Source organism: Engystomops pustulosus, chromosome 1 (genome assembly GCF_040894005.1).
Source record: "Engystomops pustulosus chromosome 1, aEngPut4.maternal, whole genome shotgun sequence".
Lineage (NCBI taxonomy): Eukaryota > Metazoa > Chordata > Amphibia > Anura > Leptodactylidae > Engystomops > Engystomops pustulosus.
Window position 1 is genome coordinate 103,041,777 of NC_092411.1, and position 16,608 is coordinate 103,058,384.

At 47.5% G+C, this 16,608-nt stretch overlaps 1 protein-coding gene across 4 annotated transcripts in view; it reads right to left on the bottom strand.

The window, feature by feature from the left end:
* The window catches only part of LOC140128943 (dehydrogenase/reductase SDR family member 4-like), a 34,469-nt gene extending 28,959 nt beyond the window's left edge, over window positions 1–5,510 (bottom strand). For 2 of the 4 annotated variants that reach the window (XM_072150626.1, XM_072150630.1), the window contains exon 1: window positions 207–413. In XM_072150626.1, the coding sequence (XP_072006727.1) occupies window positions 207–398 (192 nt within the window). In that variant the 5' untranslated portion in view covers window positions 399–413. Of the gene's footprint in view, window positions 1–206; window positions 414–5,384 lie in introns of those variants that run through there. The other 2 variants (XM_072150636.1, XM_072150640.1) reach the window with 2 other exon arrangements.
* Window positions 5,511–16,608: the final 11,098 nt, after the last annotated feature.

Genomic DNA, 16,608 nt, shown 5'->3' on the forward strand with positions numbered 1-16,608 from the left:
AGCAAGTATAACGTGCAACTTTTATCTACTGGATCCAGCAGCCAGACCCAAACCTTCAAGAGAATGGGGGTCTGCAAGGTCTCAGTGGTTGGACACTTAAAGGACACCTGTCAACTAAATAAACAAATTGCACATACTAATGAAAGCTTCTACCTAGCCCTCTCCAGTTATGTTACTGTGAAAAGCATATTTTTATCGGAACATACCCTAAAGTCTGCCACACTGTGACACGTAGCGGACCTATCGACGCACCTATCATTCAGCGGTCCGGAGTATTCATAAGAGGGGGTGGGGGTGGGGTTGAGGCATCTGGTGTGGGAGTCCTGGAGAGAAGCAGAAAAGAGAGCAGTACCTGGAAGACCCCCCTCATGAATAAGCCGGCACATAGATGTGTCCATCGGACCTCTACGTGCCACAGTGTGGCAGAGCTTTAGTGTATGTTCCAATAAAGATATGTTTTTCATAGTAACATAACTGAAAGAAGGCCACAGATATGCTTTCATTATTATGTGTAGCTCGTTCGTTTTAAGTACTTTTTATATAATAAGACATCACCCTATTGTGTTTAGTAAATCCATACCTCCCAACCGTCCCGTTTTGGGCGGGACAGTCCCGTTTTTTAACCCTTGTCCCGCCTGCACGGACCGTTAAGTGAAAGTCCCGGTTTTTTTGCGGTTTCACGGATTTTTCCGTTTTGTCCCGCCCCCGAGTCCCGCCCCCCCGAGTCCCGCCCCCGAGTCCCGCCCCCGAGTCCCGCCCCCGTCCTGCTCAGGATACAGAGAAGCCAGGGGGCGGGGTACAGCGTCCTCCTCCTCTCCAGCTCCCGGGCTGTCTGCTGCAGAGCCGGCACCTCCCCCATCCCCTCCCCTGGGAGGCAGAGCCCTCCCTGTCCTCAGGCTGCCACTTGCAGGCACATGGATGGATGGATGGATGGAGCAGTGCAGAGTGTCATGTTCTCTGCACTGCCCCTGCACAGCAGCCCCAGGGGATCATCCTCCGTGCAGGCAGGAACTCTCCAGCACTGCTACATCAATGGCTCCCTGCCCCCACCTCCTCCTGCTCCTCACTGAAGTTCGTCTGATGAAGCAGAGCCGAGTGTGTGCAGCTGCTGCAGTGTGATAACAGGTACTCTACAGTGACTGCAGGCAGCAGCTAAAGGGTTAAACACTTTCCTCCATAGACCCCCTGCCCCCATCCCTAACCCCCCCAGTGCCCTTCTATTCTGCTTTTATTGTACCATATACTTAATCCCTTAACCCCTTAAGGACGCAGGGTTTTTCTCTCATTTCTCGCTCTCCAACTTCAAAAATCCATAACTTTTTCATTTTTCCGTGTACAGAGCTGTGTGAGGGCTTATTTTGTGCGTAACAAATTTTACTTTCCCGTAATGTTATTTATTTTAACATGCCGTGTACTGCGAAGCTGCAAAAAATTCCAAATGTGGAAAAATTTTTTAAAAAAACCGCACATGTCACGTTCTTGTGGGCTCAGTTTTTTCGACTTTGACTGTGCACTCAAAATAACACCTCAGCTTTATTCTTTGGTTTGGTGCGATCGCGGTGATACCGGATTTATAGGTTTTATTGTGTTTTAATACATTTTCAAAAATTAAACGCATGTGTGCAAAAAAAAAAAAAAAATTTTTGCCATCTTCTGACGCTAATAACTTTTTCATATTTCGGTGCACGGAGCTGGGGGTGGGGTCATTTTTGGCGAAATGAGCCGACGTTTTCATTGCTACCATTTTGAGGTCTGTGCGACATTTTGATCATTTTTAATTTCATTTTTTATGTGATGTAAAAAGGTGTAAAAGTCGCATTTCGGACATTTGGGCGCCATTTCCCGCCTCGGAGGTCACCGCCGCCCGTAACCGTTTTTATATTTTGATAGATCGGGCATTTTGGGACGCGGCGATACCTAATATGTCTGTGATCTTTACTGTTTATTATGTTTTATATCCGTTCTAGGGAAAGGGAGGTGATTAGAATTTTTAATATTTTATAATTTTTTTTTATTTTTAAAACCTGTTTTTTCTTTTTTTTCCACTATTTCTTAGACCATCTAGGGTACATTAACCCTAGATGGTCAGATCGCTCCTACCATATACTGCAATACTTCTGGCTCATTGTAACGAACCTGCAGAAGCCATGTAGCCTCGTGTCAAAAGAAGACCCGAGGCTACCACGGCAAACGATCGCCGCCCCCGATGACGTTCGGGGGCACAGCGATCGTAAAAAAGACTTTGCCGGCGACAATGACCGACTGCGGTTATTAGCGGTGGGGGTTTTCTGCAACATGCAAAACCCCCCACCTTGTATGAAGAAGACTCAGCCCGTGAGCCCTCTTCATACACTCCTTATACTCTCTGCGTCGTAGAGCTACGGCGCAGAGCGTTAAGGGGTTAAAGGGGTTTTCCCACAAATACAAGTTAGGCCCTATCCATAGGACAGGGCTTAACCTGCTGATGTGTGGGGGTTTCAGTGATGTGACCCCCATAGATCATGAAAACAAGGGGTCTGTTGGGGTCCACATAAGGTCCATGTCATCGCTCTATGACGGTAATGGAGCAGAATGGTCATACACGGCCGTCTGCTCCATTACTCTGACGGAGCGATTTTTGCGTTTCCATATTTCACTCCCCACTTTCAAAAATCAATAACTTTTTTATTTTTCCACGTACAGAGCTGTGTGCGGCCTGTTTCTGCGTAACAAATTATACTTCCTAGTGACAGTATTAAATATTCCAGGCCCTGTACTGGGAAGCGGGAAGGAAAATATCAAATGTGTTTTTTATGGCTTTCACTGCGCGCTCAATAGGACCCCTCCCCTTTACTGCGCTCCATAGGACCCCTCCCCTTTACTGCGCTCCATAGGACCCCTCCCCTTTACTGCGCTCCATAGGACCCCTCCCCTTTACTGCGCTCCATAGGACCCCTCCCCTTTACTGCGCTCCATAGGACCCCTCCCCTTTACTGCGCTCCATAGGACCCCTCCCCTTTACTGCGCTCCATAGGACCCCTCCCCTTTACTGCGACAACGAGCATGTCCCCCCCCTAGACAACGAGGATTTCCCCCCCTAGACAACGAGCATTTCCCCCTGCTAGACAACGAGCATGTCTCCCCCTGACCCCTAGACAACGAGCATGTCCCCCCCCAAGACAACGAGCATGCCCCCCCCCCCTAGACAACGAGCATGTCCCCCCCCCCAGACAACGAGCATTCCCCCCCCTAGACAACGAGCATGTCTCCCCCCGACTCCTAGACAACGAGCATGTCCCCCCCCTAGACAACTAGCATTTCCCCCCCCCCTAGACAACGAGCATGTCTACCCCTGACCCCTAGACAACGAGCATGTCCTCCCCTGTGGCTGCGTGCCCTTTTTTGTGTGTTTGTGTTATTTTTGTCTTCCAGGACCGTGCATGCTGTGGACTGCTTCGGATTCGAAGGATTACGTCTATGACCGACATTTCTAACAAATAAAATGGTCAACGAGGGTGTGTCTGCGTCTTTTGTTCAATAAAATTTTCTGAAAACGGTGTGATTATTTATTTTTTTGCGACACTCTTCATAGTTTGCCGTAGTAGTGGTGCCGGCTAGATGACGGTGCTCATTACTAAGGGCTGGCCTTAGTGTTTGCCTTAATTTTTTTGGCAAATTCACACTAACGCCCATACCATTACCCCGGTACCCACCGCCACCAGGGGTGCCGGGAAGAGCCGGGTACAAACCAGTACCTGACCGTCTATAGATGGTCAGGTGTTGGGGCGGCTGCAGGCTGTTATTGTTGCGCTGGGATAGCCCCCTAACAGTGGCCTATCCCAGCTCAGTAATGGCAGGCTGCTGCTGCTTTTTTGTATCAGGCTGATTTGAACAATAGGGGGCACCCCATGCCGTTTTTCACCCCATTTTTTTGTAAAAATGGGGGAAACAGCCTGGGAGCCCCCTTCAAAGGGGGGACCCCACGCATATTTTTGTCAAAAATTTGAAGAAAAAACGGCATGGGGTGCCCCTATTTTTCAAATCAGCCTGATAGAAAAAAGCAGCAGCAGCCTGCCATTACTGAGCTGGGATAGGCCACTGTTAGGGGGCTATTCCAGCGCAACAATAACAGCCTGCAGCCGCCCCAACACCTGACCATCTATAGACGGTCAGGTACTGGTTTGTACCCGGCTCTTCCCGGCACCCCTGGTGGCGGTGGGTACCGGGGTAATGGTATGGGCGTTAGTGTAGTGCAAACACTAAGGCCAGCCCTTAGTAATGAGCACCGTCATCTAGCCGGCACCACTACTACGGCAAACTATGAAGAGTGTCGCAAAAAAATAAATAATCACACCGTTTTCAGAAAATTTTATTGAACAAAAAACGCAGACACACCCTCGTTGACCATTTTATTTGTTAGAACTGTCGGTCATCGATGTAATCCTTCGAATCGGAAGCAGTCCACAGCAGGCACGGTCCTGGAAGACAAAAATAACACAAACACACAAAAAAGGGCACACAGCCACAGGGGGGGACAGGCTCGTTGTCTAGGTGGGGGACATGCTCGTTGTCTAGGGGGGGGGGACATGCTCGTTGTCTAGGGGGGGACATGGTCGTTGTCTAGGTGGGGGTACATTCTCGTTGTCTAGGTGGGGGTACATGCTCGTTGTCTAGGGGGGGTACATGCTCGTTGTCTAGGGGGGGGCATGCTCGTTGTCTAGGGGACATGCTCGTTGTCTAGGGGGGGCATGCTTGTTGTCTAGGGGGGGCATGCTCGTTGTCTGGGGGGGACATGCTCGTTGTCTAGGGGGGGGCATGCTCGTTGTCTGGGGGCGGACATGCCCGTTGTCTGGGGGGGACATGCTCGTTGTCTGGGGGGGACATGCTCGTTGTCTAGGGGGGGGCATGCTCGTTGTCTGGGGGCGGACATGCCCGTTGTCTGGGGGGGACATGCTCGTTGTCTAGGGGGGGACATGCTCGTTGTCTAGGGGAGGACATGCTCGTTGTCTGGGGGGGGCATGCTCGTTGTCTAGGGGAGGACATGCTCGTTGTCTAGGAGGGCATGCTCGTTGTCTAGGGGGAGTGGAATATGCCCCCCAATTATATACATAAATATACATTGGTGCCAGTGGATGCGTTGAAGGTATGAGCAGTGGCGTGGCCAGGGGGTGTGGTTAGGGGGCGTGGCTAGGGTGTGGCTTCTGTGGGTAAAAAAATCGCCGCGGCGCGCTTCGCGCGCCGCCATTTTGTCCCTCTTTCTCCTCCACAAAAGTTGGGAGGTATGTAAATCTATTTCATATATGTCATGCATCCTTTTATACATGTATCTGCTACAATGAGAGGTGTGTGCTGTCATTCCCCTCTATCCATTTACTTCCTGTACATGAAGGTTATAGGTAACTAACCTGCTACTAAACAGTTGCCGCCACTGTCCTTTCCTCTCGGAACTCTGCTGTCTTCTCTTTCCTGTGTTCTCATACTGAGCCCCGCCTCCTCGGCAGAGCTCTGCCTCACTCTGCTGTCCAACAGCTGGTACTGCTGCCCAGTACTTAGTACTCAAGAGCTTGAAATATTCAGGGACAAAATGACCTCTCACCTATCCTGATGTGCCTGAATTTCATAGAAATGTTAAGACAAACTTGTGTTATGAAGTTCAAGTGACCTATTCCCTCATAGTTAGATGGTAGCAGCACTGATTTGGCATTGTGAGATTATGAAGGAACGCTCTCCAACTTGTAAAACGGATTTCTAGGAGGAATAACAGAGGAAGAGCGAACAGACTGGATGGCATGTAAACACTCCTTATGTTAAAGGCCCATTTAACCCCTTCCCGCCGCGGCCCTTTTTCGATTTTGCGTTTTCATTTTTCACTCCCCACATTCAAAAATCTGTAATTTTTTTATTTTTCCATGTACAGAGCTGTGTGATGGCTTATTTTCTGCGTAACAAATTACACTTCAAAATGGTGGTATTTAATATTTCATGCCGTGTACCGGGAAGCGGGAAAAAAATTCCAAATGCAGTGAAATTGGTAAAAAAACGCATTTGTGCCGTATTCTTGTGGACTTGGATTTTACGGATTTCACTGTGCACCCCAAATTACATGTCTACTTTATTCTTTGGGTCGGTACGATTACGGGGATACCAAATTTGTATAGGTTTTATAATGTTTTCATACATTTAGAAAAATTAAAACCTCCTGTACAAAATTTTTTTGGGGATTTTGCTATCTTCTGGGGCTAATAACTTTTTCATACTTTGGTGTACAGAGCTGTGGGTGGTGTTGTTTTTTGCGGATTTTGATTACGTTTACAATGTTATCATTTTTAGGACTGTACGACCTTTTGATCACTTTTTATAGAATTAAAAAAAAAAATTTTAATGGCAAAAAAGTGCCATTTTTGAATTTGGGCGCAATTTTCCGTTACGGGGTTAAACGCAGTGAAAAAACGATATCATATTTTGATAGATCGGGCATTTTCGGACGCGGCAATACCTAATGTGTTTATGATTTTTACTGTTTATTTATATTTATATCAATTCTAGGGAAAGGCGGGTGATTTGAATTTTTAGGTTTTTTTATTATAATTTTTTTATTTTAACTTTTTTTTAATTTTTATTTTTACTATTTTTCAGACTCCCTAGGGTACTTTAACCCTAGGGTGTCTGTACGATCCTATCATATACTGCCATACTACAGTATGGCAGTATATGGGGATTTTACTACTCATACATTACCATGTGCTGACAGCACATGGTAATGAATGGGTTAACCTGAAGTAGCTTCGGGTCTTCGTGAGACCCGAAGCTACCATGGCGACGGATCGCCGCTCCCCAATGACGTCACGGGGAGCGACGATCCACGGAAAGATGGCGGCGCATGCGCGCCGCCGTCTTTTTGATGCCGCCGGCACCTTTGCCGGCGGCGATCAGCGGGTGTTACCGGTAAGTGACGTAGTACACATTACTCATCACATGTCGGTAAGGGGTTAACTAACATAAATGGATTTTTAAAAAAAACACAAAACTCCATGCAGAGTGGTAAATTGGCCACAGCTTTTATTTTTTCTCTCAGACAACCTGTAAAACAGAACATTATGAACACTATGAATAACTGTACCAAACACATTAGTTTCAGGCTGCTGTATGCCAATTGGACACTGCATATACATACGGCCCGGTGGGGGAGGGGGCAGGAGCTTGGTCCAGGGAGGAGGTGGGGGGGCAAAGTATGGTGATGACGGTCGGGGGGGCGGAGGGCGAGAGCTTTTTGGCCGGGCAGGGGTGGGAGCGCGGTACCGGCTGGTGGGGGACAGGAGCACAGTGGCGGGGGGCGGGAGCAGAGTGCTGGCCAGCTGGCGGACAGGAGCACGGTGCCGGCCACCGGGCGGGCGGGAGCACAGTGCCGGCCAGCTCCCGGGGGGAACATGGAGTCGGCATGCGGGAGCAGGGTGCTGGTGGGCGGGAGCACCTTCCCCCTCGTCCAGTAGGAGGTGCGGCCCCGGAGGCTAGATTCTTAACTGCACGGCTCCAACAGTTATATAACAGGTATCTGCACTGGGATTGTGTGGCGCGGAATTGTTTTCAGGCGCAGCTGCGCTGGCTTCCATGCAACACAAATTGGGGGGCGTGCCATTGGACAATCTGACTGATTCAGACTGAGCATGGGATTTAACTTTCAAATTATGTCGCAATCCAATGCTTACAGGCACCACGTTAAAGAAAGTGAACTCCCTCGGACCTGAGCAGTGAAGCAACACCTGCAGGATATCGGGCGCATGATGCATTAGGTGAACGGTGAACTCCTTCGGACGGGTAAGTCAATGTGCCCCAATGAGTCCCAAACTCATCAGGCTCAACCCCAAGCACCCAGAGGCACCTACGGGTAACGGATAAGGGTAGATCCATCCTCATAAACAAATAAGTGAAAGCCAAGATGGGGGAAGACATGATATCCAGGGTCACTGTAAAAGGACACACGGGCCAGATACAGCTACTAGGTGAATCCAAGAACCTGTCAATACTAATCTGTCCCCGAGCATTGTATCTGTAGCGGCTTACTCGGTAGGTGCATACTAAATATTTCCAGGGTTTTGTCACCGTCTACTGACTATAGTCGGTATTGCAGCTGGTCTATCTCTGCCCAGAAGGCAAAAGTTTGTATTTTGACCCATCAAATTGCTGGTTGGATAACCCCTGAACTCCCCATCCCAGTGGGGAGTTCATAAAACTCCCCGGTGGCTCTGGTGGCCCAGTTCAAAAGATTTAAAACTTGTGTCTGTGGCAAGCTGCCCTGACACATTTAGCCTGTCTGGAAACCAGGCCCCAAGCAGAGCTCCACCACCAGTAGTCTGCCTTAACCTGCTGCTGAAACAGCCTAGGGGAACTATATTTAACCAGCCATCTCCATCCTGTGGAGTTGCTTCTGTTGTGGCTGTTGCTGATTTCCAATAAACAAACTGTAAGTTAAATGCTTTACAAATTCTGCCTCTGAGTGATCCTTTTACTGCAACAACCCTGCCAATGCAAGGATTAAACCTGCTGTTGCAAAACTAAATCCTTCTCCATGCCATAGAGCTTCTAAGGAGCCTGATCAACTCACTGGAGGTCTCAAGTGCTAGATAATGGTAATGCGGCTGATAACTCTCTGCCTGAGGAGTAATGTTAATAATGTTGACCAATAGGATGTGTTGTAACATTTGTAATGCCAGGAGAAAGCTGGTTGGATAACAAGTTTGCCATTGTAGCAGGAAAGTTCAGTTCAGTGCAAAGGTGAGTCCAGGAGAGTTCCCTGAGAAACAGAGGTGTCTATCATTTGCTGCCCTGACACAATGGCCTGTGAGAGAATACCAGGCCCCAAGCAGACCCCCACCCTTAGGAGTCTACCCTACCTTGTTGCTGAAGCAGCCAACTATTCCCTCCAGCTCTAAGCTACCTTACCAGTATCCAACCAGCCATCTCTATTCAGCTGAAGTTGCTGCTGTTGTGGTTGTTGGCTAGTTCCAAGAAAGGACTGTAAGTTGAATGTTTTACCAACGTTGCCTGATCCCTGTGCCAGGCTGTTTACCATCAAAGGTGCCCCACCCTCCGTCATCAGGGATCCCTATCTATACCATCGGGGTTGCCCGAGGGAGAAATCTACACCTTCAGCCTCACCATCCATTTTCATGTACTTCCACCTGCTGGAGACCTGCCAGGCTGCGGATGAGGCCTCTGTTCCCTGGTACCATGGCCGGCGCCAGCACCCGGCTTACCCGGGCAAGTGCCGGGGCCCCAGAGGTTCCAGAGGGGCCCACGGCACCAACTGGCAACATAAGTAAACTCAATTACATCGACATACTTGTCGCCGATGTAATTGAGATAAGCGCCGCGCTCACACTGCCGGCACGGCTGGCAGGGGGCGGCACCGCAAGCGGACCCACACAGAGCATAATAGCATCGGCGCCCCCGATGTAATTCTGCCGGAGAGCACCTTATACTGTGCAGGATGGTGCCGACGTGATGACTTCACGCCGCCAGCGTCCCTGCTGCTGCATAGGAGACTCTGCTCTCACTCTGAAGAGGAAGCAGATGTAGAAGATGCGTGCAACGCTTAAGGTAAGTTAGCTTTAATAATTTTTTTCTGGCCACTAATAATGTGTGGATCAATGGATCCTGTCAGGGTTGTATATTAATTAATGGAGGGGGGGGGGTGTATATTGATGAATGGAGCCTGGGGAGGGGGTGTCTATTAATGGAGCCTGGGGGAGGGGGTATATATTAATTAATGGAGCTTGGAGGCTATATTAATTACTGTATTCTGGCTGGGGGGTAGTGTGTGTAAATTAATTAATGGAGCCTGGAGAGTATATTAATTACTGTATTCTGGCTGGGGGGGGTCTATATTAATTAATGGAGCCTGGGGGGTATATATTAATTAATGGAGCCTGGAGGGTATATTAATTACTGTATTCTGGCTGGGGGTGTGTGTGTATATTAATTAATGGAGCCTAGGGGGGGGGGGGTATATTAATTAATGGAGCCTGGGGGAGGGGAGTATATATTAATTAATGGAGCTTGGAGGGTATATTAATTACTGTATTCTGGCTGGGGGGGGGTGTAAATTAATTAATGGAGCCTGGAGTGTATATTAATTACTGTATTCTGGCTGGCGGGGAGGGGTCTATATTAATTAATGGAGCCTGGGGGGGGGGTATATATTAATTAATGGAGCCTGGAGGGTATATTAATTACTGTATTCTGGCTGGGGGGGGGTCTATATTAATTAATGGAGCCTGGGGGGGGGGGGTATATATTAATTAATGGAGCCTGGAGAGTATATTAATTACTGTATTCTGGCTGGGGGGTGTATATTAATTAATGGAGCCTGGCTGGAGGGTGTATATTACTAAATGAAGTCTGGGGGGGCTGTATATTAACGGAGCATGGGGGGCTGTATATTAATATTGGTATCTTGAGGTTCTGAGTTTTTAATGCCACCACATGAGTTCACTGTTAAGGGGCCCAGTGAGGCGCTGTCGACCAGGGGCCCACTGAAACCTGGAGCCGGCCCTGCCTGGTACCCAGCACCGTGACCAAAGACAAGCACTAGGCCGCACTCAGCCAGCCACTTAAGTACCCAGGGCATCGGCTTCCCCCAAGCCACGAAAAAGGTTAGGCCCCAGTGGGGGATGTTGCAAGTAGCGTCATGAACAGGATATCTACTTCTGTGCCTTATACTGGCATATGGAACTGTGATGCCTAACCCTGCTGCTATTCGGGTTAAGGCCACTACTGTGATCCAGACTTTGTTATTCTGCTGCTTTGTGCTGTCGAGCACTGCTCTAGCACCTACCCTATTAACCCCCAGCAAAGAACTGTGTCCGCTCTGCTGTGCCTCGTATTTCCGTTGCATGCTGCCGAGGAGCCAGCCGAACAGGTGTGCACCTGCCAGAGCGCTGATCTTAGTATCCTGCAACCGGAGAGGAGCAACGCTTACCTCCACCAGTCAACTCGATTGTGCACTGGAGCTGTTCCATCATTGCTACTGATGAGTGTGTCCCGCTGGGGAAGTAAAAGGGGGAAGTGATTGTATCCAAAGTTAAGTGTATATTGGCTCAATTTCCCAGGGAATAGTGACTGTGCCTTAACTGCTTAAGGACGCAAGACGATATAGAGCATCCCCATTAGTGGACCGTTGCCCCATGAGGACGATTCAACCCCTACTCCAAAAACTGTCCTCCAACATCTGTCTGAAGTGTTCCAAATCCTGACCCAGCATGGTCTAAAGGTGAAACCATCTAACTGCCATCTGCTACAGCCTAATGTAAAGTACCTAGGACACGTGGTGAGTGCTGATGGAATCAAGCCAGACCCCGAGAAGATTTCAGCTGTCCATGACTGGCCTACTCCGACTACAATTCAGGATGTAAAAAGCTTCTTAGGATCTGCCAGCTACTACCGGCAGTTTGCCCAGCTTGCTGCGCCCCTACTAGAGCTCCTAAAGGGAGCTCCTTAAAGGATGGTCAGGGGTAACAAGGGCCCATCAAAAGCAAAGGCTAACAGAGCCTCCGGTGTTAGGGTATTCCGACTACAATCTGCCTTTCATACTCTACACCGATGCCAGAAAACAGGGCCTAGGGGCTGTGTTATCCCAGCTCCAAAACAGAACCGAAAGGGTCATAGGCTATGCCAGCCATTCCCTCAGGGAGCAAGAACAGAATGACCAAAATTACAGCTTGTTCAAGTTGGAGTTCCTGGCGTTATTCTGGGCAGTGACCAAAAAGTTTAAGGACTACATGGCTGCTTCCTTCTATACGGTCTTTACGTCCTTCTATACGGACAACAACCCTTTGGCACATTTCGAGAACACCTGGCTCGGGGCATTAGAGCAGCAGTGGGCCTCCAGACTGGATAATTTCAACTTCACCATCAAGTACTAGGCTGGCAAGACAAATGAGAATACAGACGCCTTATCCCGTCTCCCTGACCAGGAAACTGGACTTTCCACAGATGCCCAGTGGGAAGACGTTGAGATGCCTGCCTTTTATGCCCGATTTTTCTGGCAAGATGCTCAGAGAGTCTACTCCTTGCCCTCTTAGGTGGCACCTGCACCACAGCAAGAAGGGTCCGTGCTACCAGCGTAAAAAGACCTCTGGTTAAGTCTCCAGGCTGAAAGCTGAGCGAATAGAGAGGTAATGGATTATCTTTCCAGTGGGCATGTACTATGCACCAGAGAAAGACTCGGAGTCTGCAGCAGGGTCTACTGAAGAGGAGAACTCTGGACCCTGACACCTATGACCAACATTAGCAGATTGTAATCCCCAAGAGGGATGCCAAGATAGTGCTGGACATGTACCACGATCAGTCCGGACAACTTTGGCTTTCAGAAGACTTAGGCTACCCTCAGGAGGCGGTTCTACTGGGTGAATATGAAGCATAACATCAAAGGCTGGTGTCGAGAGTGTCTGTCCTGTGCCATTGATCAAGGAGAGCAACATAACCAAAGGGCTCCATTATTTCCCATTGTGAGACAGCGCCCCCCTCAGGATTGTGGCCCTAGATCACGTGAAGTTGGAGCCAAGTCGGTCCAGCCATGTCTATACTTTGACCATCATAGACCATTTCATCGATTTTGGGGTGGCTGTTCCAGTCAAAGACAGAACCACGGGGGCGGCCCTGTGGAAGAGCTTCATCCTACTCTAGGGGTCGGGATAAGATACTTACAGAGCATAGGTCAGCGTTTGAGTCCCAGCCATTCCAAGAGTTGTGTGCTCTCAATAGCTGCAAGAAGCTGAGGACCACTGAGTATCATCCACTGGGAAACGAGCTCTGCGAAAAGATGAACCAGACCCTGCCACCTGCCAAAGGGGTTGACAAGCAAATCTCCTACCTAAGCCTATGTACCTTTACAACAACCCCACTCACTGGTCCACTTGATATACCCTTTACTACCTTATGTGCGGGAGGCACGTTCATTTGGCAGCAGATATGGCCCAGGACATGGACACCCCTGACTCCCAATCTCTGCTTCCCCAAACTTACGGGGTCCAAGAGCACCTGAGACGCCTGGTGGACACCAGAGAGATTGTAGACCCAAGGGTCGAGAATGTGCAGAGCAAGCAAAAGCAGTACTTTGACCGCCATACCTGTAAAAATCCTCTTTTCCTGGAGAAACAATTGTGAGCTATACCTAGTTAGGGACAGTCTCTCCGCTGAAGTCGAGATTTCAAGAGGAGACCTCCAGTTGCACAGGAACAGACTCCAGAGGTACCTACTGTCAAGGATAATAGAGGAACACATATGGAGTCATGTTATAATTGGTATCATATCTCTTCATATCTCATATCAATCGCTTCATATCTCCCCACTTTTTAGTCAGTAATTTTTTTCTTCATATTTTTTAGTTAATATGACATATTTTAACAGTTTTTTTTCTGTGGAATAGCTACCATTCTTACTTGTATTTATTGGGGTATACTTATATATATACATTATGCTAGAACTCTGTGTGGCATTCACCTGGTCTCTAAACTGAGCTGCTGTTAACCTGCAATTTCTGAGGCTGGTGACTCAGAAGAACTTATCCTCCACAGCAGAGGAAACTCTTGGTCTTCCTTTCCTGGGGCGGTCCTCATGTGAGCTAGTTTCTTTCTAGTGCTTGATGGTTTTTGCAACTGAACTTGGAGACACTTTCAAAGTTTTCCCAATTTTTCAGACTGACTGACTTAAAGTAATGATGGCCACTCTTTTTTCTTTACTTAGCATCTTATTTCTAGCCATAATAAAAATTCTAACAATCTATTCAGTAGGACTATCAACCGTGTATCCACTTAACTTCTGCACAACTGAGGATCCCAATCCCATTTATAAGGCAAGAAATCCCACTTATTAAACCTGACAGGACACACCTGTGAAGTGAAAACCTTTTCTGGTAACTACCTCTTGTAGCTCATCAAACCGTAATCAATGCAAAAGGTGGTTACTTTGAAGAACCTAGAATATAGACATATTTTCAGTTGTTTCACACTTTTTTGTTAAGTATATAATTCCACTTGCGTTGAAGGGAACCTGCCACCAGGAGACCGTAAAGGAGCAGCCCCCCCCCCCCCACACACCTTTGCGAAACCACTCTTCCATTCGTCCTTTTCACATAAATCCCTGTTGGTCGCACTAAAGCACAGCACACACAGATCCGCTCTATTCATACAGTTACACACACAGCTCTGCATCATCCATACAGTTACACACACAGCTCTGCATCATCCATACAGTTACACACGCCACTCTGCATCATTCATACAGTTACACACGCAGCTCTGCATCATCCAGACAGTTACACATGCAGCGCTGCTACATCCATACAGTTACACACACAGCTCTGCATCATCCATACATTTACACACACACACAGCTCTGTATCATCCATACATTTACACACACAGCTCTGCATCATCCATACAGTTACACAAACGGCTCTGCATCATCCATACATTTACACACACGGCTCTGCATCATCCATACATTTACACACATGGCTCTGCATCATCCATACAGTTACACACACAGCTCTGCATCATCCATATATTTACACACACAGCCTGCTTCATCCATAGTTACACACACAGCCCAGCTATACATACAACCCCCCCCACACACACACACACACTTCCCCTGTTTCCCTCTTCCCCTACTTCTTACCCTGTCCCAGGGCAGCATGTCCCCATTCTCAGTAGTAAATGGTGATGTAAGAAGCATGTGATCAGTCACATAATTCTGACAGCACCGCAGGTCCTGTAGGACACCCGGGAAAGGGGTGAGCTGTGCAGAGGCTCTCCTCTCTGGGAGATCGGGTGCAGCTCTATATCAGGGCATCACCCGATCTCCATTACAGCGGTCAGGAGGGTCTAGCAGTCCTGGATCCTCCTGACCTTCGTTCTATAAGATGCAGGCACTTTTTAGAAAATTTTCTTCTTGCTAAAAAGTGCGTCTTATAGTCCAAAAAATATGGTACTGTATATTCTGGCGTATAAGAAGACCTGGTGTATAAGATGACCCCCCTACTTTCCTGTTTAAAATATAGAGTTTAAGATATATTCGCTGTATAAGACTACCCCTTTTCCAACGCATACAAAACACCGGTAAAAATTTAAAAAAAAAACAGATTTGAATTTAACATGGTCCTTTTTTAATTTAAATTCTTATGACATGCAGGCATATAGCAGGAAAACTGTAGCTCATAAACATAAGGCATACAACAACAACATTACCATCGTCCATTTTACTGTAAATGTTACCATACTGTACCTTAAATTTTTATTTTATTAAATATTCCATGCCATGTACTCAGAAGCGGGAAAAAAATTCCAAATGCAATGAAAATGGTGTAAAAACGTATTTGCGCCATTTTCTTGTGGGCTTGGATATTACGTCTTTCACTGAGCGCCCCAAATGACATGTCTACTTTATTCTTTGGGTTGGTACGATTAAGGAGATACCAAATTTATAAAGGTTTTATAATGTTTTCATACATTTACAAAAATGAAAACCTCCTGTACAAAAATTAATTTTTTGATTTTGCCAAATTCTGGCGCTAATAACTTTTTTATACTTTGGTGTAGGGAGCTGTGGGTGGTGTCATTTTTTGCGAAATTTGATAATATTTTCAATGATATCATTTTTAGGACTGTACGACCTTTTGATCACTTTTTATAGATTTTTTTATATTTTTTAAAATGGCAAAAAAGTGCCATTTTCGACTTTGGGCGCTATTTTCCGTTACGGGGTTAAACGCATTGAAAAACCGTTATCATATTTTGATAGATCGGGAATTTTCGGACGCGTCGATACCTGATGTGTTTATGATTTTTACTGTTTATTTATATTTATGTCAGTTCTAGGGAAAGGGGGGTGATTTGAAATTTTAGGTTTTTTTATTATCATTTTTTTTATTTTTATTTATACTATTTTTCAGACTCCCTAGGGTACTTTAACCCTAGGCTGTCTGATCGATCCTACCATATACTGCCATACTACAGTATGGCAGTATATGGGATTTTCCTCATTCATTACAATGTGCTATCAGCACATTGTAATGAAGGGGTTAAAACGAAATAGCCTCGGGTCTTCGGAAGACCCGAGGCTACCATGGAGACGGATCGCCGCCCCCGATGACATCACGGGGAGCGGCGATCCCAGGTAAGATGGCGGCGCCCATGCTCCACTATCCTTTTGAGGCTGCCGGCAGCCCACGCTGTGAAAACACCCGCGATCGGTGCTAGCAATATGCAGCAAAGACTTTCCGGCTATGGAGAGGGCTCAGCCCATGAGCCCTCTCCATGCAGCGCGACCCGACCGCCGCCGTGAATACACGGCGGGCGGGCGGGATTACCGGCGTATACAGTAAGACGACCCCAGAGATGACAGAAGATTTTTCTGTCTTCAAAAGTCGTCTTATACGCCGGAATATACGGTATGTATATTTATAAGGACCTTTCAAATACAGCACCTATAACACTGTGCACCATGACCGATGGGTTCTCTCCAGCTCCTCCCAGTAATTTGTAATATGGATTCAAGATAAACCAAACTAGGGCACTGAGAAGCAACCTCCTTGCTACTCTTCCCACATGTACCCAGCCATGGCCGGCG